At 36.4% G+C, this 17394-nt stretch overlaps 1 protein-coding gene across 2 annotated transcripts in view; it reads right to left on the bottom strand.

Annotated features, from left to right (window-relative positions):
• The window catches only part of KDM1A (lysine (K)-specific demethylase 1A), a 58487-nt gene that overhangs the window by 16075 nt on the left and 25018 nt on the right, over nucleotides 1–17394 (bottom strand). For both annotated transcript variants that reach the window (XM_012650911.1, XM_012650912.1), the window contains 6 exons: nucleotides 14537–14670; nucleotides 11788–11866; nucleotides 10921–11013; nucleotides 9950–10056; nucleotides 7671–7752; nucleotides 6557–6651 (listed from right to left, as the gene is read on the bottom strand). In XM_012650911.1, coding sequence (XP_012506365.1) covers nucleotides 6557–6651; nucleotides 7671–7752; nucleotides 9950–10056; nucleotides 10921–11013; nucleotides 11788–11866; nucleotides 14537–14670 — 590 coding nt within the window. The remainder of the gene's footprint in view (nucleotides 1–6556; nucleotides 6652–7670; nucleotides 7753–9949; nucleotides 10057–10920; nucleotides 11014–11787; nucleotides 11867–14536; nucleotides 14671–17394) is intronic.

Below are 17394 nucleotides of genomic sequence, written 5' to 3'. Positions count from 1 at the left end.
ACAGTGTCCTTTTAACCAGTGCAGCAGAGAGAGAAATAAACTGTAAATAACAGCCCAACAGCCACGTCAAGTTTAGTTTGTACGACAGCAGTAAAATCAAGGCTTTAAACACACGGCACGACAGAAGCATTCTGTTAGCTCAGAAGCTACAACCACTAGAGAAATAAGGAACAGACTGTACAGAGATCAAAATGGGAAAGTCAAGGCACAGAAATGGCCAAAAGAAAGGCAGTTAAAAAGAGTGTGGAGGAGGGGAGGAGGGGGAGAGGTGTCAGAAAGCAGTGAGGAAAAAGCAAAACTCAAAAGAGGAAAGGAAAAACACAGAACAGTAATGACAACAACGCAAACAAACAAAAATGATTACTGCCACATTTGACTGACACCAGATGACAGGACTGCATCTCCCGTACACCATCACCCAAGGCTCGGTTTTATAAGATTATGCAAAATGGTCTGCAGTCAGGCCCCATTCACTTTCTGCCTAGTTAAGCAATTACAGGAATGTTGCAAATGCAGCCAGGGATAGCTTCGAAACCTGGCTTTTCCCCATTAACTTTAAAATTCTGCTTTGCAATTATTAATAAAGGAATATTTGGAAAATAATAACTAAAATGTGTGTCCATTAGGAAATTAATACTTACTGGAAGAAAACCAAAATGTGTTTTTAATACATTTAAATCTTGAATTCATTTCTAAGAATAAGCTAGTTAGAAATGTTCCATTTGACATACACAGACAATGAAAAGAACTCTAGCAGATGACTACCCTAGCCACTCCCAGACTACCTGTTTCAGGTCATTTCTTTCCCCTGAGTGAGAACGCTTGGATTCTATTAGTTCTACAAATAATTATGGAATAAGAATAACATAATGGAATTGAAATATTGGCAATCTCTAAACACAAGTCACAGTAATTTTAATTTTACCTGGCCATTCTATTCTAGGTCCTTAACTTGCATCCTGAGAAAGGAATTCAACAAATGATTACAAAGGGTTAAGCACCATGTTAGAAGGAGAGTGGATTTTTACGTTACAACAGAGTAAGAACTTATAATGGCAAACTAACAAGCATTTTTTGGGAAAGGACCAATAATACAGAGCCTTCTATCTAAGAAACAAACAAAAAGGATATCATTTTTAACAGATTTTGATGACTTTTTCAAAGCCACTGATTTCTCTGTGAAAGGCTCCAGGTAGATAGCTCTTTAAAGACTAAGAGAATCTGATAAGTCTCATTGTTCTAACTAGGTTTGATTCAATCCTGATCGTTTTGGCCCTGTAGATTATATGGGGCATCTCTGAATATGGCTGGGGGAGGGGCAGCCTGTGTATCTAGCCCATGCGGAATAAATTTAAGGAGAGCCAAACGACTTTCTGGACAAAGTCCGTGATCCTGCAAGACGTAATCTCAAAGGAAAAAGGACAGCTTTCTTTAATTCTACATCTGGTTACATTCTACCATCTCAAGCTCTTTAGGTCTTCGAAAACACTGTACATCACCTTACTTCCAGTCTTCATAAGCTCTCTAGCAGCAGAGCAGCATGGAGTTATACAGAAAGTTCTGAGATTTAGCAAGAAATCCTCAGGAAGAATCACATTTTGAAAACAGTTGCACTGGCCATATCCGACCAGTGACGGCTGCAGTCGATCTCCACCTCCCCCATCCCATGCCATTGAGCACTTCTAGAATTATGGTAAAACAGAAGATTAAGATTAGTTCCTTTGGTAAAACCTGGAAGAAGAAATTAACTCTGAAGAGTTTCTAATTCAGATTCTCCCAAACAGCCAAGGGAAATGAGATACAACTATTACTGCTAAAGGGAGAATAAGGACAACAGGTATATCCTTAATCCAAATAAAATTCAATGTGATTCTACAAACAGACTGTTGTGTCCTCCCCTCCCAAACTCATAAGGAATCTTTTAGGGGATATAATAACTGACTTCCTTAAAGCAGTGATTAGGGTGTGTGGATAAAGTACACATGATATGTCTAAGTAGTTCTCTCTAGCAGTTTTTAGCACATAGTAGAGGTGCTCAGTAAATTTTTGTTAAATGAATAAATTAATGTAGTTTGGAAAAGCAAAGTCATATTATAACTATATTTGAGGAGGAAAAAACTTTTGCAACTTCAGGACCATTAAAGGAAAGCAGGAGGTTTTCACATTTATTTTTAAAAAGCAGGGATTGCCAGTCATGATTTTAAAGGGTAGAAAAAGACTGTTGTAAAGATACTGAAGATGTTTCTTCAAAGGAAGATGAAAACCCAAAAGGTCAATAGGCCTGTGTCAAAAGTTAATAACCTAAGCACCACTGTATATGCATACAAAGGAAAACTGGCTAAGTTATGATGGGTATTGAGTATACCTATAGTTCTAAAGGTGTTTGTAAGAGACCTGGTACCTATTACCTTTCATGTGTTGTCTTTCTTCTTCCTAACAAGCCATTCCCATGAAGAAAATGAAGGTCTCAGTTTCCCTTTGACTCTCATTTGGTAAAAACACTCTCTCCCGCAGCCCCTCCTCACTCTGCCCCAAAGGAGACCTGAGACCTTGTAATGCAGAATGCTACAGCACTGCAGGAATTTGATTAAGACACCCTTTTCATTACTCAAAAGAAAAAGGGGGTCGGGGATCTAAAGCCCCTGAGTTACTAGCTGGTGTACAGGAGATGCAGAAAACATTTAAAGCCATTTTCCCCACCTCCCCCAACAATCCGTGTTTTCAGTCCCCTCACTGGTGACTCCCAAAATGTTGCTGAAATATGAATTACTCTATTTCCCCGCCTTCTCCATGTCCAATTAAAGCTGACTACAGCATAGGTCAGAGTATAACTCCATCACCAGACAGCTGCTATATTAGCTCTGATTGTTTCATAGCCTTAAGGTATGGGAGATCCCTTCTATTTATAGGGATATCCTAATATCCCCATATTATTTTAGATCTCTATATTATATTCCTTAATATCATTAACAGAGAAGCCCTTTGGCCAGGCGCAGTGGCTCACGCCTGTAATCTTAGCACTCTGGGAGGCCGAGGTGGGCTGATCGTTTAAGCTCAGGAGTTCGAGACCAGCCTGAGCAAGAACGAGACGCCGTCTCTACTAAAAAAAATAGAAAGAAATTAGCTGGACAACTAAAAATATATAGAAAAAATTAGCCAGGCATGGTGGCGCATGCCTGTAGGCCTAGCTATCCGGGAGGCTGAGGCAGGAGGATCGCTTGAGCCCAGGAGTTTGAGGTTGCTGTGAGCTAGGCTGACGCCATGGCACTTTAGCCCAGGCAACAGAGTGAGACTCTGTCTCAAAAAAAAAAAAGAGAAGCCCTTGTTCTAGTGATCCAGAGCCACAAAATAAACTTCCCCTGTCAAAAACAAACATAGAAGCTCAATATTCTAGCTGCAAACGTAGGACGAGAGACAACAGAGAGGTAAACTCTTTCAGGGATCCTTATGATTGTGATTAAAACAATAACAACAATAATAAAAATCACTTGTCATGATTTTTTCCTATAGCAGCAAAATGGCTGGGTACGGAGATATGTCCTTAAGACAATATTACAACAAGTCATATTCGTAACTCTAAGGAACTACTGATCTTACACATGATAAATTAATTTCTATGAACAGAACCATCCAATCACTCCTTTTTTGACTGATGCTGTCCACAAATGGAGAAACACAAGCTCATTTCACTGGACAGTCTACTAAACAAAAATCAATGGCTGAGTGAATTTCTACTCTAGAGGGGACTTGCTGGCACCTGGGGTAACTACTGAAAGCTGAGGAGACTCAGCTGATGCGGTCACACAGGCAGTGAGAAAGAGCTGCATACACTCGCCCCACCCCCATCTCTCCTGAACTATCAGCCAGGTGTAGCAGAACAACTATGGGCATTTGAGCCCCAACAACAGGCAATAAATTCCAACTCTCCAACTTACTGACGATAGTGACCTTAGGCAAACGTGTGTGTTTTAGCTGCTTCTAATAGGAGAATGAAACTACTGACCTACTTATCTCCCTTTAGATTCTTAAAGCCAGGAACCATATTTGTAATTATAAGCATAAATTAATGGGGCTCTTGTACTTGCCCTATAACCCCAAAGCTAATCTACAAGTCAATAATTGCTAATTCTTACCCTGAGCTTACTGATGGCAGCAAAATACAGAAACATTAACATGCCTTCTTACGTTTGATTGACTTAGGGCAAACATAATTCAGAGCTGCAAAGAATTCTTTCCTAGATAAAGATCTTAAAAAATCTTCCTTACTACTTGGTTACTGTGTCCAGTACAAACATATCAATTTAGAAAAATTCTATATAGATCAGAGTTGAATGACAACTACAATTTCACGTGGAGAAATATCCCTGCATACAAAATGCTCAAAACCACACACCAAGTTAACAACTGTTCACACTACAGTGCCACTCAAAGGGCTGGCCCTGGTGAGACATAGAGCCAGAACATAAATCAATGTATCACTTTCTGCACTGAGAAAGTGAAGTCACCATACATAGGAAAAAATGGGAAATTATAGCTAAATGTACCTTTATTTAAAAAATATTCATTACAAATTTTTTCCTTTGTATGGAGATTTTTGGGACACCGTGGTATTTAAAAACAAATGTTTTAAAAAAGTGTTAAAGCTCATCTAATACCAAGAAAGCAGCCAATTTGATATCTCTACTAGAGAAAACTTCTCTCTTTACTGTTAGAAAGACTAAATGAACCTGCTCTGTATTCTGGAAAGTCTCAAGAAAAAGACGGCATATCAATGGTAAGTGATCATCTTTAGCATGGACTCTATCACATCTTGAGGACTACTATGATCGTCATCTTGACACCTTGCTTCCTTACCTCAATTCTGTGCTTTATTGCCCATCTACCTCAAAAACCTATCTGATCATGTCACTTCTCTGCTCTGAAACCTCTGAAGTTTCAACCTACAAATCAGCCTAGCAAGCAACATCCTCCACAGCATGGCCCCAGCCTACACTTTAGCTTTATATTTCCTACCCTCGCCCTGGTAGAATCCCATCCTCCTTGGCAGACTTCTCTCCTTACACTTACACCTTCCTCTACTACCTCCAATGCCCTTTCCTTCCACAACTGGAAGTCCTGGCCTGCCATTCACAATTGCTCTCCCCCCTCCACATCTCTCCCTGCCTTTGCCCCTCCCGCCTTCACACATTCTCTTGCCCCCTTGTTTCTTCCACAGCTATTTGTTCTTCTATTTAACCTTGGCAAATCTCATTTGACTTTGTGTTATTGGTTTATTTATGGGTAACGTGTTTGTGATTTGCTTAAAAATACTCCAGACATCCTCCCACACACATCCATCAAAAAGTGCAGGAATGGGACAGATAAAGTAAGATTGGGAAGATGGGAGTTCATTATAGTACTCTTTCTACATTTTCTGCATATTTTTAAATTTCCATAATAAAAAGTTGGGAAAAAAGAATTATTTGTGTACAAGTACCACTATACTATAGTAGGGACTGTCTTACTCTACATTCTTTACAAATCTTGGTAGAATAACAGAAATTTACTAAATTGTTCAATTAATCTTGTCTTCATCCTTTTTCTCTCATTTTATTGTTTATTCTGCCAGAAGCCTCCTGTAATGCCCCTCCCTGCAAGCTCTCGGAGGAAATCTGGACCAGGATGGTGGGGATGGGACCCAAAGCAATCCCTGAAAGTCTGTCCTTCTCTGATATGAACCCCGTAAAGCCTAAAGATAAGATAGGAATAGGGAAGGATGTCCCCTAAGACCTATCACACAAAATTAGAGTTAGGATCTTACCACTTTTAGTGATAACAGCTAAACCACCATATACATAGGAAATCTTCCCTTCCCCCAAATATAAAAATAATAAAGATAATAATGTGCTTATATCCTGAGAAGTGTGGGCTCTCATCCTGACGGGGGAGTGGGTAAAATTTTTGCTGAGTACGAACTTTTGAATTTCACTCATCCCTACAAAATTAGGACTGACTTATGTAATCTAAGTCTATCTTACAGTGGTTAAACTACTCCCACTCCTCCACAGCAATTACCACTTCCATGTCATACTAAGTATAGGAAGCTTCTATGCTTCTTGTCAACAAATACTTAAAACCTACCTAAGCATTTGGGTAAGTACCACCATTTGGCTATTAGCCCATCAAAAAATTGAGCTTATATACATGAAACTGAAGTCATAAAGAGTACACAGATCTAAAGCACACGATGGGAGGCACAATACAAAGAAATGATGAATCAGGTTTCAATTCCACAGGTCTCTTGGAGTAAGTGGCCATAGCCAAATAAAAAGATAATCTTGTCTAGCCAGCCCTCATTAAATGTTTAAAGATAAATGCCTGAACAGACATTTGTATCTGCACATATACAATAATCCCTTCCTACATAGCTCAGAGTTAAGAAACAACCAGAATAATGTCCCATAATTTCTACCCTCAGTTTGTATTTGTAAGTGTTTATGTTTATCCATTATTCCCTGCAAACTGTTTTCAATTGAACCAAAGACATTTTGAAAAGTTCTGTTTGTCCTCAACTTACAGCTTGTCCGTTGGCTTCATAAAGTGGGCATTTTTGCTTGATCTTGGCCAGTTCCATATTTACTTGCTTGCTGACCACAGCCATGGGATTCCCTCCTAGAAAAAACTCAAACAATTAAATTCAACACCCCTAATGAAAAGAGAGTGAAAACCTCAAAGTAAAAATATTTTTACCTCAAGAATGCTCAACATTTATGGTATATGACTTATTTCTCAAAAAAAAGTGCTCAAAGTAAAAATATGTAAGATAACCATGAAGAAGAAGGCCAAACATTACCTATAATCTCACTAATTAATGTTTTATTACAGATCTTTCTATATTTTAAGTGTATAAAATTATAGACATAAACACACAAAAGGATCATTAACACATGTATTGTTTTATAATCTCTTTTCTTTTTTTTGAGACAGAGTCTCCCTCTGTCACCTGGGCTAGAGTACTATGGCGTTAGCCTAGCTCACAGCAACCTCAAATTCCCGGGCTCAAGCGATCCTCCTGCCTCAGCCTCCTGAGTGGCCGGGACTACAGGCATGCGACGCCACACCCAGCCAATTTTTCTATTTTTAGTAGAGACGGGGTCTCACTCTTGCTCAGGCTGGTTGGTCTCGAACTCCTGACCTCAAGCGATCCTCCTTTCTCAGTCTCCCAGAGTGCTAGGATTACAGGCATGAGCCACTGAGCCCAGTCTAGAATCTTTTATCAACTTAGCGATATACTGTAGACATCGCTTTATGTTAACATCGAGCTACACAATTTTTAGTGGCTGAATAGTTCTCACTGTATAATTTAATCTTCTAATCTGTGGTTTCTAATGTTCCACTATTATAAACAATGCCACATTAAAAATGCTTCAAACACAATATTGTCCACTTGTCTATTTTCTTAGGATAATTTCCTAGAACTGGAAAAAGATACCCTAGGTCAAAAGATACATAAATTTTGCATATACTGATTATATCCTTTCAGGAAGACTATTTGGTAATTTACCTCTCGTTAACAAGAATACACTAAACTGATATATTTCAAAACTGCATCTATAATTTTAAACTGTAAATTTTAACAATTGTATGAGTCTCACACTATGTATTACAGCACAAAACTAAGAACTACTTACCAAGACCTGTTACCACCATGGCTCCAAGATCAGCTACATAGTTTCCCTTGCGAAATGTAGCAACTCGTCCACCAACACGGTCCTGTTTTTCAGAAATTAAATGGCCAAAATGATTAGTTCTGTTTTACCCACAGACCTCACATAATACCACACCATGGCTCTTTTAAAATTCAGAAAGAAAGGTGTAGCATTTACATGGAATGCAATCAACAGCAGTGTGGGCATAAAGGGCAAATGAAGTTTAACTCAAAGACTATTTGAGGGAGAGACAGGCAACAAATGACATGTAAGAGGTACAGAATCAAATGATGTGATATAAAAGAATCTGACAGCCAGAATACATATTCAGTCCCAGGTACTATTATCTCTCTACCTAGCTGTCTATAATATCTTTTATTGTACAGGATGAACAAGGGCCACCTACAAAGGAAACGTTTGTTCACAAATTCTAACACTATTTAAATATCAACTTTCTACCACTATAATCTGACTCTTGCCCCTCAATCCTCAAAGTTAGCTGTGAATAATTTGATAGATGACTTCTCTGACAAATGGTTCTCCAGCACAGCCCTATAAGGGGCAAAAAGCCTACTGAACAGAAACTGTTACAGTATCTTTCATCCCTGAATAGGCCCAGGTTTATCTCTCCTGACTAGGGATTTTCAAGTATGAGAAAACCTTACTGAGCTGTAATGATAATTCAATAATTATGGATAATATGAGCATACTCTATAAACTCCAAATAAGCAAACAAAATAGCAAAACAAAACAAAAATGTATACACTAAATTATAAACTCTACATAGGAAGAGATCATGATGATCCCATAATTCTTTATTGTATTTTTAGTACATAGCACACACAAATGTTTTCTGAATTAATGAATAAAATATTATTTTTAGTAACAGACTATATCAGCAAAATATTTAATTTTGACTTCCCCACCCCATACTCTATTTGAAAAGAATATTTTTAAAAATTAGTAGTTTAGCCTGGGCATAGTGGCTCACCCCTGTAAACCCAGCACTTTGGAAGGCTGAAGTAGGAGGATTGCTTGAGGCCAGGAGTTCAAGACCAGGCTGGGTAACACAGCAAGACTCCATCTCTACAAAAAAATTAAGAAATTAGCTGGGCATGTTGGTGTGTACCTGTAGTGCCAGCTATTCCAGAGACTGAGATTGAGAAAGGAGGACTGCTTGTGCCCAGGAGTTTGAGGTTGCAGCAAACTATGACTGCACCACTGCCTCTAGCCTGGGCAACAGTGAGACCTTTTCTCTTAAAAAAAAAAAAAAAAAAGCTATTTGGATTGACCAACATTTTGAAAACTTTTATAAAATTTTAGATAGTTTAGGTTACCTCAGAAGTGTTTTTTAAATGATGGAAGTCCAGGGAGGCTTTTAAGCCACTGGAAGATAATTAGTTTTCAAAAATTATTCATGAAAATAATCTGAATAGTAGCATCCTTATATGATGTTCTTTTTTCCTAACTGTGTGCCATTATCCCTTTCTCCTCCAAGTTTCCATTCCTCTCTCCAGGACTAATAAGAAGAGAACCATTATCTTGGCTTCTAAAAGAGGGCTTCTCTCTGAGAAGCAACTTCTTTTCCTTGAATATAATAAGAAATTACTCTGTTCCACCACCAAAAATAACTACCTCCTACAAAGGATATGTCTGTGAAGGCCCCAAATTTGAGAGCTAAATGCAAGAAACAAGGACCTGAAAATATCCATCAAAAGAACATATGAATCATTTACAAACTCTAAATACTTACTGAGCACTTTCCAAGGCTTTACCATCAAAAATGCTTTATCGGGCTGGGTGCGGTGGCTCATGCCTGTAATCCTAGCTCTCTGGGAGGCCGAGGCGGGCGGATTGTTTGAGCTCAGGAGTTCGAGACCAGCCTGAGCAAGAGCGAGACCCCGCCTCTACTAAAATTAGAAAGAAATTAATTGGCCAACTAAAAATATATACAAAAAATTAGCTGGGCATGGTGGCGCATGCCTGTAGTCCCAGCTACTCGGGAGGCTGAGGCAGTAGGATTGCTTGAGCCCAGGAGTTTGAGGTTGCTGCGAGCTAGGCTGACGCCACGGCACTCACTCTAGCCCGGGCAAAAAGAGTGAGACTCTGTCTCAAAAAAAAAAAAAAAAAATGCTTTATCTAATATAAATAATACTATAATCAATTTTGCTTAGTTGTATGATTCCTTAATTTGCAAGAGATAATTTCCTTACCATATTTCCATTAGGTCAGGCTTCTTAAACTCAAAATAAAATTCTTACCCTGGCTTCCAGAAGTGTGACATCCATTCCAAAACTTTGTAATTGTCGAGCTGCTGCCAAGCCTGAGACACCAGAGCCTATAATAATTACCTTTCCCGTCTTTTTAGCTAAAAGCAAAAAATGAACAAAAATTAGAATATTTGGTTGTAAGTGTAAGAGTTTGTATTTATAGTTTTTTCTCATGCAAACCTCTAGGTTTTTAACATGTTATAATGTCTTATAAAGTAAATAATTCAGATAGTTATTTTCAAAATAACTATCTGAAAACAAATCAACAAATATCTGAAACTTATAAATTTTAATAATAAATTTTAATTCAATGTTGAACATCTATAAATCAAACACACTATCTCAAGATTTACTTTCTCATTACCTCAGTCATGTGGTCAGTATCTGTGATTCTTAAATTATTAATAATCTGCTTCATTTACCTTATAATTGTACTAGGATATATTCTGGGTGTAAGCCATTTCCTTTAACCTTTACTTCTGTAGTCTTAAGTTAGTATCCCTTTGAAAAAGTATTAAAGTATTAAAAATAAATGTATTAATTCTCAAAATACCCCTATCTCTTGGATCCCTGGCAGATATTATCCACCTAAACACCATAAAAGGGGTGATTAGTGTTTACGAAAAAAAATTTTTTAAATAAAAAATGCAACCATTAGCAGCCTGAAGAACTGGTCAATTAAAGAAAAACTTCAAACCTCCTACTTGCAAAACTGATTTCTCTCATTTTTAACAAATTTATTTTTTTAAATTGGAAATCCAGTATCTTTTACTAAGTAGCTATCAAACCAAAAATTAAACAAAATGCACATTAAGAGATTTTATTTTCAATTTGACTTGGGAATATTTTGATTTTAAATATAAATTTACAAATCAAAATAAAATGCTAACAGCATCATGGATATAAAGAACAGTCCTGGAATCATAATTTAAAACCAATTCATTGGCCAGGTAGATCCTTACTTGGTAGGGGTTTTATCCTCTTATAGATGCCGAAGTTGATAAGACCATGACGCTCTAAGTAACTGTGAACTCGGTGGACAAGCACAGTATCACCTACAGAATAAGTGGTTTAAAAACATGTTTATATTTTCAGCAGTTTAAACAGAAAACTCTTCTACCTCTTCTATTTCTCTATCATGAAATCATTCAACACATCTTTTCCATAAGCTTCAGGTCATGTGACTCTTTTAGAAAAGTGATTCTTAGAACTATTAGTCTGTGGGATCAAAATACCTATCACATAATTTGGAATTTATATTTATTTATTTATTTTTAAAGACAGGGGTCTTGCTTTGTTGCCCAGGCTGAACTTTAACACCAGGGGGGCTCAAGTGATCCTCCCACCTCAGCCTTCGAAGTAGCTGGGACTATAGGTGTGTACCACCATACCTGGCTAATTTAGAATTTTTAAGAATGACATTCCATTGCAGATGGAATGAGAACAAAATCAAACCTTTGGAAAGTAGTTAAAACACTCATTTACTCTGGCAAAAACTTCACAAGACTTTGTTGATGGCAAGTGGGAAATAAGAAAAGCCAACAGCCAGCTGACCAAGTGAGAAACACAGTATTCCATGTTTGATCCATGGACAGCAGGTCCAGGAAAATTACTTAGCAATCTCTTGAACTCATCTGTCAACACAATTTAAAGACCAGGAAAACACATTAAAAGAAAATAGGTTTTCTGTAAGACTCATTTTTGTACAAGACAAGGTAAAATAAAATGGAAACATGAATGAAAAAATTAATTATCAAGGAACTATGAGGCTCCTGGAAGGAAATAACACAATCCAGTCCAAAACTAGTCTTACTGAACACACTACTTACTGTTATAAGGCGCTTCTAATTGCTGGAGAGTAGCCTCAAATGTCAGCTGAATCTTTGGATTATCCAACCACAACTGCAACTGTATTTAAATGACATACATTGTATTACATACAAATAGACATATGACATTTGACCATCTTTAAAATCATCTTTTTAATTTTAAGGCCTCAATTATGGGCTTTACTTTAATTAAAAGTTACTTTCCTCACAAAGAAACTGATGAAACACAAAACTGTGTCAAATGAGTAAATAACTGAAGCAGCTGGGGGTATTTAGCCTAATAAAGAAAAATACCTAGTAACTTGCAAAGGCCATGTAGCTAGTAGGGAGCAACTAGGATTTAAATGTGGGTTATGTGACTCCAGAGATACTGAGCAGATAAAATCCACAAAATTCTACTGATCAACTAGATATGCTGAGATGGGGGGACAAAGGTGTCAAGGACAATTTCTCCGTTTTTGGCTTGCACAGCTATTAATGAATGAGTTGGTATAACGTTCATTGAATGGGGACACTGAAAAAAGAAATAAGATAATGAGTTTCATTCCAAAACAAGAGGAGATATAAAATAGGCAGCTAGAAGCATGGTCTCAGAAGAGAGGTAAAATCTGAAGTCACCTTCTTATGGGTGATAACTGAAGCCAAATGCCTGGAAGAGGGTTCCTGGGGAAAAAATAAAGAGAGGAGAGGACCTTAAGGAACTCCCACGCAGTTCACATAATGGCCAGATGTTAAGGGTAAGCCTATATATAAAGCAGTGAGAGAAGACAACCAAGGAGGCAGGAGAAAAACCAGAATACTGTGTTATGGAAGTCAAGGGAAGTATTGTGTTTAAGAAAGGAGCAGTCAATTATTTTAAATACTGCTGAAAAGGCATCAAGATGGGGAATGGAAAATATTATAGTACAATTGATGGGTTCTAACATGAATTTTCTTCAAAGTGAATATATATTTGCAAAATGCAAGACAAACTAAATACCACCATATTTAAGTCCTAGCTAAAAATTAATAAAGACTGTTCCCTAGGCAAGTTTCAACCAAGAAGGAATTAATTTGGTTATGTGTAAATACATCAAGTTACTAGGAGACATGACCAAATCCATATGGATACTCTACTTTTCTCTGTGGCCACTGTCAAGACAAATGGATTCCTCAAGTATACACTGGGCTCAAACTCCTCAACCCTAACACAAGTCCTCTTCCTCCTCCTATCCTATAAAATAAAGCTCAGGTCATAGGTTCTAGTTCAATAATCCTGAAGTTGCAGTTTTAAAATCTGGAGGCAAAAGACACAGTGTAAGATTAGAGAACTGATACAATTCTTGCAGGAGAGATTGATTTATGTTTTGTTTCATAGCCAGAGACCACAAATTCTAAATTGTACCACCCTTCCCCAAATCTGGACTTTTGGTAAATCAGAGAAGATAGAGATCTCTATAAATCCACCACTGAAATTCAAGCAAAAAGTGAAAACTCCCTTTAGATGAAACAAAAAACATGACAATTTTGTCTTAAAAAATGCACTTACAGCAAATGTTGATACGCTATACACAGAAGTTGATTCAATTATAAGACAAATTAGGCTTAGAAATGCACACTAAGAATTTTCCATTCACTTTTTTAAAAAATTACCATCTTTTCTGTATTACAAAAACCCAGTATAACCTACCAATCATGCTAGTTAAATGACATTTAACAATTTAATTTAATGACAATAACAAATTTAGCAGTGGTTTTGCAATCTAACCACCAAAATAAAGAAGTTAATGGTGGCTAAAAAGCAGACATACTAATGACATCTCTGAGCTATATTCATATTCAAAATAGCTGAAAGGGCAATGTAAATTTCTTCTACTTTGTATCACCCTACAGTAAGATTTGAATGTTGTGAATAGCACCTTCAGTCATCTACTCTAAGGGCCAAATAAAAATTTTTGATGAATAAAGGATATGAAAGAAACTCACAGAAAAAAAAACAAATGACTAATAAAAGTGAAAAAGCAGTCAATCTCAATAATCCAAGAAATGAAAAAGAAATAAAATGGATTTGACCTATTATAGCAGAACAGATTATCACTGTTTGATTGAAAATGGGCAGGGCAATGGGGGTGTTGACTGGTTCAGCTTTTCTGGGAAGCAATCTGGCAATATGCATCAAAAGTGTTCATACCCTTTGACAAGGTAGTAGTTCTCCTTCTAGAAATCTATCATAAAATTATCTCTGGAAATAATAACCAGAGATAGAGTCAAGAATACAGAAGACTGTTCAGAGATTAATCATAAGGCAAAAATGGAAACTTAAATGTCCAACAGTTAAATTACAACCCAACTGTCCAACGAAATATTGTGCAGACACTAAAGTCTCATCATTCAGCTGGAGGAGGTTGAACCAGATAAGCAGAATAGGATACGGGTTTCTCTTATTGTGACAGGGAAGGACAAAGTGGTTATTTAAAAAAAAAAAAATTTACATGCTTAAATAAAGATTCTTAAGTACATTTTTGAGTTTATGAGGTCTGAAAGGGATCCAAAAGAACACATGCAAGTAGGACCTCAATTTTATAAAAATAAAAATTACATATACATTTAAGCATTCAAAGGAACAACTACTAATTTTTAATAATGGTTATCTCTGGGTAATAGGATTATAGACAATTTTAACAGTCTTTCCTCTCTATTTTTTTTCTATCTTCTAAAATACATGCACTTTTTATAATCTAGGTGAAAAAAAGCTGACATGAAAACTTACTGTGCGGTTTCTAATGAACAGAAAAACTTTCTGGGTTTGCTGTGGTCCACTGATAATATCTGGGAAACAGGCTGCTTCTTGAGAAGTCATCCGGTCATGGGGAAGTCTGCTCTGGAAAGCTGCGCCCTCCACACCTAGCAAAGAAAGCAAAGAACTTCTAGGAAAGTGCAAGTGAACACAAAAGTAGGGATGATGATGTCTCAAACTTCTTTTTTACTTGAAAACTCTGGAAAGCTTTGTCTCATTCACAGACTAATATCGCTTCCTTTTTTTAAAAAAAAACTTTCAATTTGTCTCAAAAGCTGAAACTTCCTTAGAAATTAGCCACTCTTTTGAGCTTAACATTCCAAAGTTTACACTTTACTAATGAGTGAAACAATATAACTTATAAGACAACAAGGCATTTAGAGTATTTTCTTCATCCATAAAATAACTTTATAATATTGTATGATATTCTAATTAAAATCAGTATCATTGACAGTGTACAATAAAATTTAAAACTAAAAATCAGAATAAAGGAAAGTATACTAACAGGAAAGCAAGTGGCTATACAGTGAAAAATGTAATCAGATGCCTTCTGTTAGGATTACAGCATGGAACAGAAAGATGACTCTGAGGTTTAATAATCGACAGTAGAAAATACATGGTCCTATCAATAGTAACATCTGTTTAGTTCTCATAATTCGATCCTGGCAAGCACTGAGCGAAATTAAGCAGACAACAGTGGTAAGACAGAAGAATGCAAGGAATTTACCTTTTCTGGCACAAACATTAGAAATGCTTTACTATATACTATTAATATAAGCAAAATGTTATTACATACATCATGTAATACACATATAGTGTACACATATACTATTAATACAAGTAAAATATGTTATTTTGAAACTCTTTAAATTGATTTTTTTTTTTAATAGACAAGGTCTCGCTCTGTTGCCCAGGCTGGAGTGCAGTGGCATCATCATAGCTCACTGCAATCTCCAACTCCTGCCTCAGCCTCTCAAGTAGCTAGGACTACAGGTGCACACCACCACGCCCAGCTAATTTTTAAATTTTCTGTAGAGATGGGGGTCTCACCATGTTGCCTACTCTGGTGTCCAACTCCTGACCTCAAATGATCCTCCTACCTCGGCCTCCCAAAGTGCCTTACAGGCATGAGTCACCATGCCTGGCCTAAACAGATATTTTTAGAAGCTGATGGTAAAGTACATCTTGATAACGTGATCTTAGAAATACACTTGCATATACTGTGCTTATATTTATAAGATCAATCACCTTATCAAGATGTACTTAACCACCAGCTTATAAAAATATCAAGACAATTTAAAGAGTTTCAAAATTCAATACCATTGAAGTAATTTTATGTAAGTAACAAAATAGGCACCAGATATCCATTTGTTATCATTTTAAAGCACATATGGAAGCACGGATAATGGAAGCAAAACTAACAAAAAGGCATTAGTAAGATTAGGAGAACAAAAAGAACAAGGCAGGTAAAGATGTAACTTAGAAAATTTATAGCTAAGCTATTGGGGGTCTGTTTCCACAAACACATTCAAATGGCAAGCACTACCTAGAAAAAAATGGTTAACAACAGGTCATGCAAAAATGCCAATGCATGGGCCACACATTAAGAAACACTATTCTTAGAGACAAAGAGAAAAGGCTATCCACCCACTATAGATAATGAGGGCATAAATATTGTGTTTCACATTACTAAATCAAATCAACAATCCTTACATTTAATTAAGCCATACTAAAATTAAAGACTGTCAGGACAATTTATTCCTTAGGGAAAAAAAATAATCACTAAGAGCCATATTGTTGTAGGTAGAGCAAGAAATTAAGGCAAGAAAAAAAAATGCTGACTATCAGGGGGGTATGGGTTATTTCAGTAAGGTGAAACTTTCTAAATCTCTACAGCTTTGATATACTCAGTCCCCTACCCACAAATCAAAATAAATAAAAGCAACACAAATAAAAAACGAAAACCAAGATTAAAAATATCTCGCATTATAAAGAGTATTATAGACACATTAATCCTGAGTATCTGAACCAAATATCTCTTAATAGGCTCCTTCTTGGTATATTTCATAAGTGTATACTATTAACACGAAAATCAACAATCTCTATTAAATTCCACTTCGCCCTGCCAAAACTGGGAGTAGTTTTCTGTCTTAGCTATATTACCTTCTGTATGTGTAAGTAGTCAATGAATATCAATCCTACTGTAAAATACTATTTGTCAATGACAGAAAACCATGTAGGAAAAAACACTAAATTTTATATTACATTTGACTCCTCACTGCAAATGTCCTTATCAAAAAATCATTCTAATATAGTTGGCTAACTTTGGGAATTTTGAGAATATATAACGACTAAGAAATGTTATTTACATGTCACGTAGCAGTTTCAAAGTATCTCTAATCAAATATCAAAAGTTTAAACAAATGCAATTTAAGAAGCCGAAAGTTGTGACATTAATGTATGCTTGGAATAATATTCTTCTCCTTCTCTACTTTCTATACAGCATCTAAAAAAACTAGCTATTCCTAATATTTTCTATCAATTTTTAAAAATGAAAAACTCTTAATAATTATTTCCTTCCTTTGGCATTTAGAGATGAAGACTTATTTTAAGGAATGAAGACCATTATCAAAATCAGGGTGAAAAGCCTGCAAGAAAAAAGCTAACCCTTTTTCAAAGAAACGAAAACTGTTAATGTGGAAACTAAACCTTGAGAAGCTATATCAAAACATCCTTTTTATAGGACAGCTCCAAAATGAAGTAATAGAATACTTTGGATTTTTTTTTTGAGACAGAGTCTCACTCTGTTGTCCAGGCTAGAGCGCCGTGGC

The sequence above is a fragment of the Propithecus coquereli genome, unplaced genomic scaffold, assembly GCF_000956105.1.
Source record: "Propithecus coquereli isolate 6110/MARCELLA unplaced genomic scaffold, Pcoq_1.0 Scaffold341, whole genome shotgun sequence".
In the NCBI taxonomy this organism is placed as follows: Eukaryota; Metazoa; Chordata; class Mammalia; order Primates; family Indriidae; genus Propithecus; species Propithecus coquereli.
The sequence above is the reverse complement of the archived record's forward strand: the minus strand, read 5'-3'. Positions and strand labels throughout refer to the sequence as shown.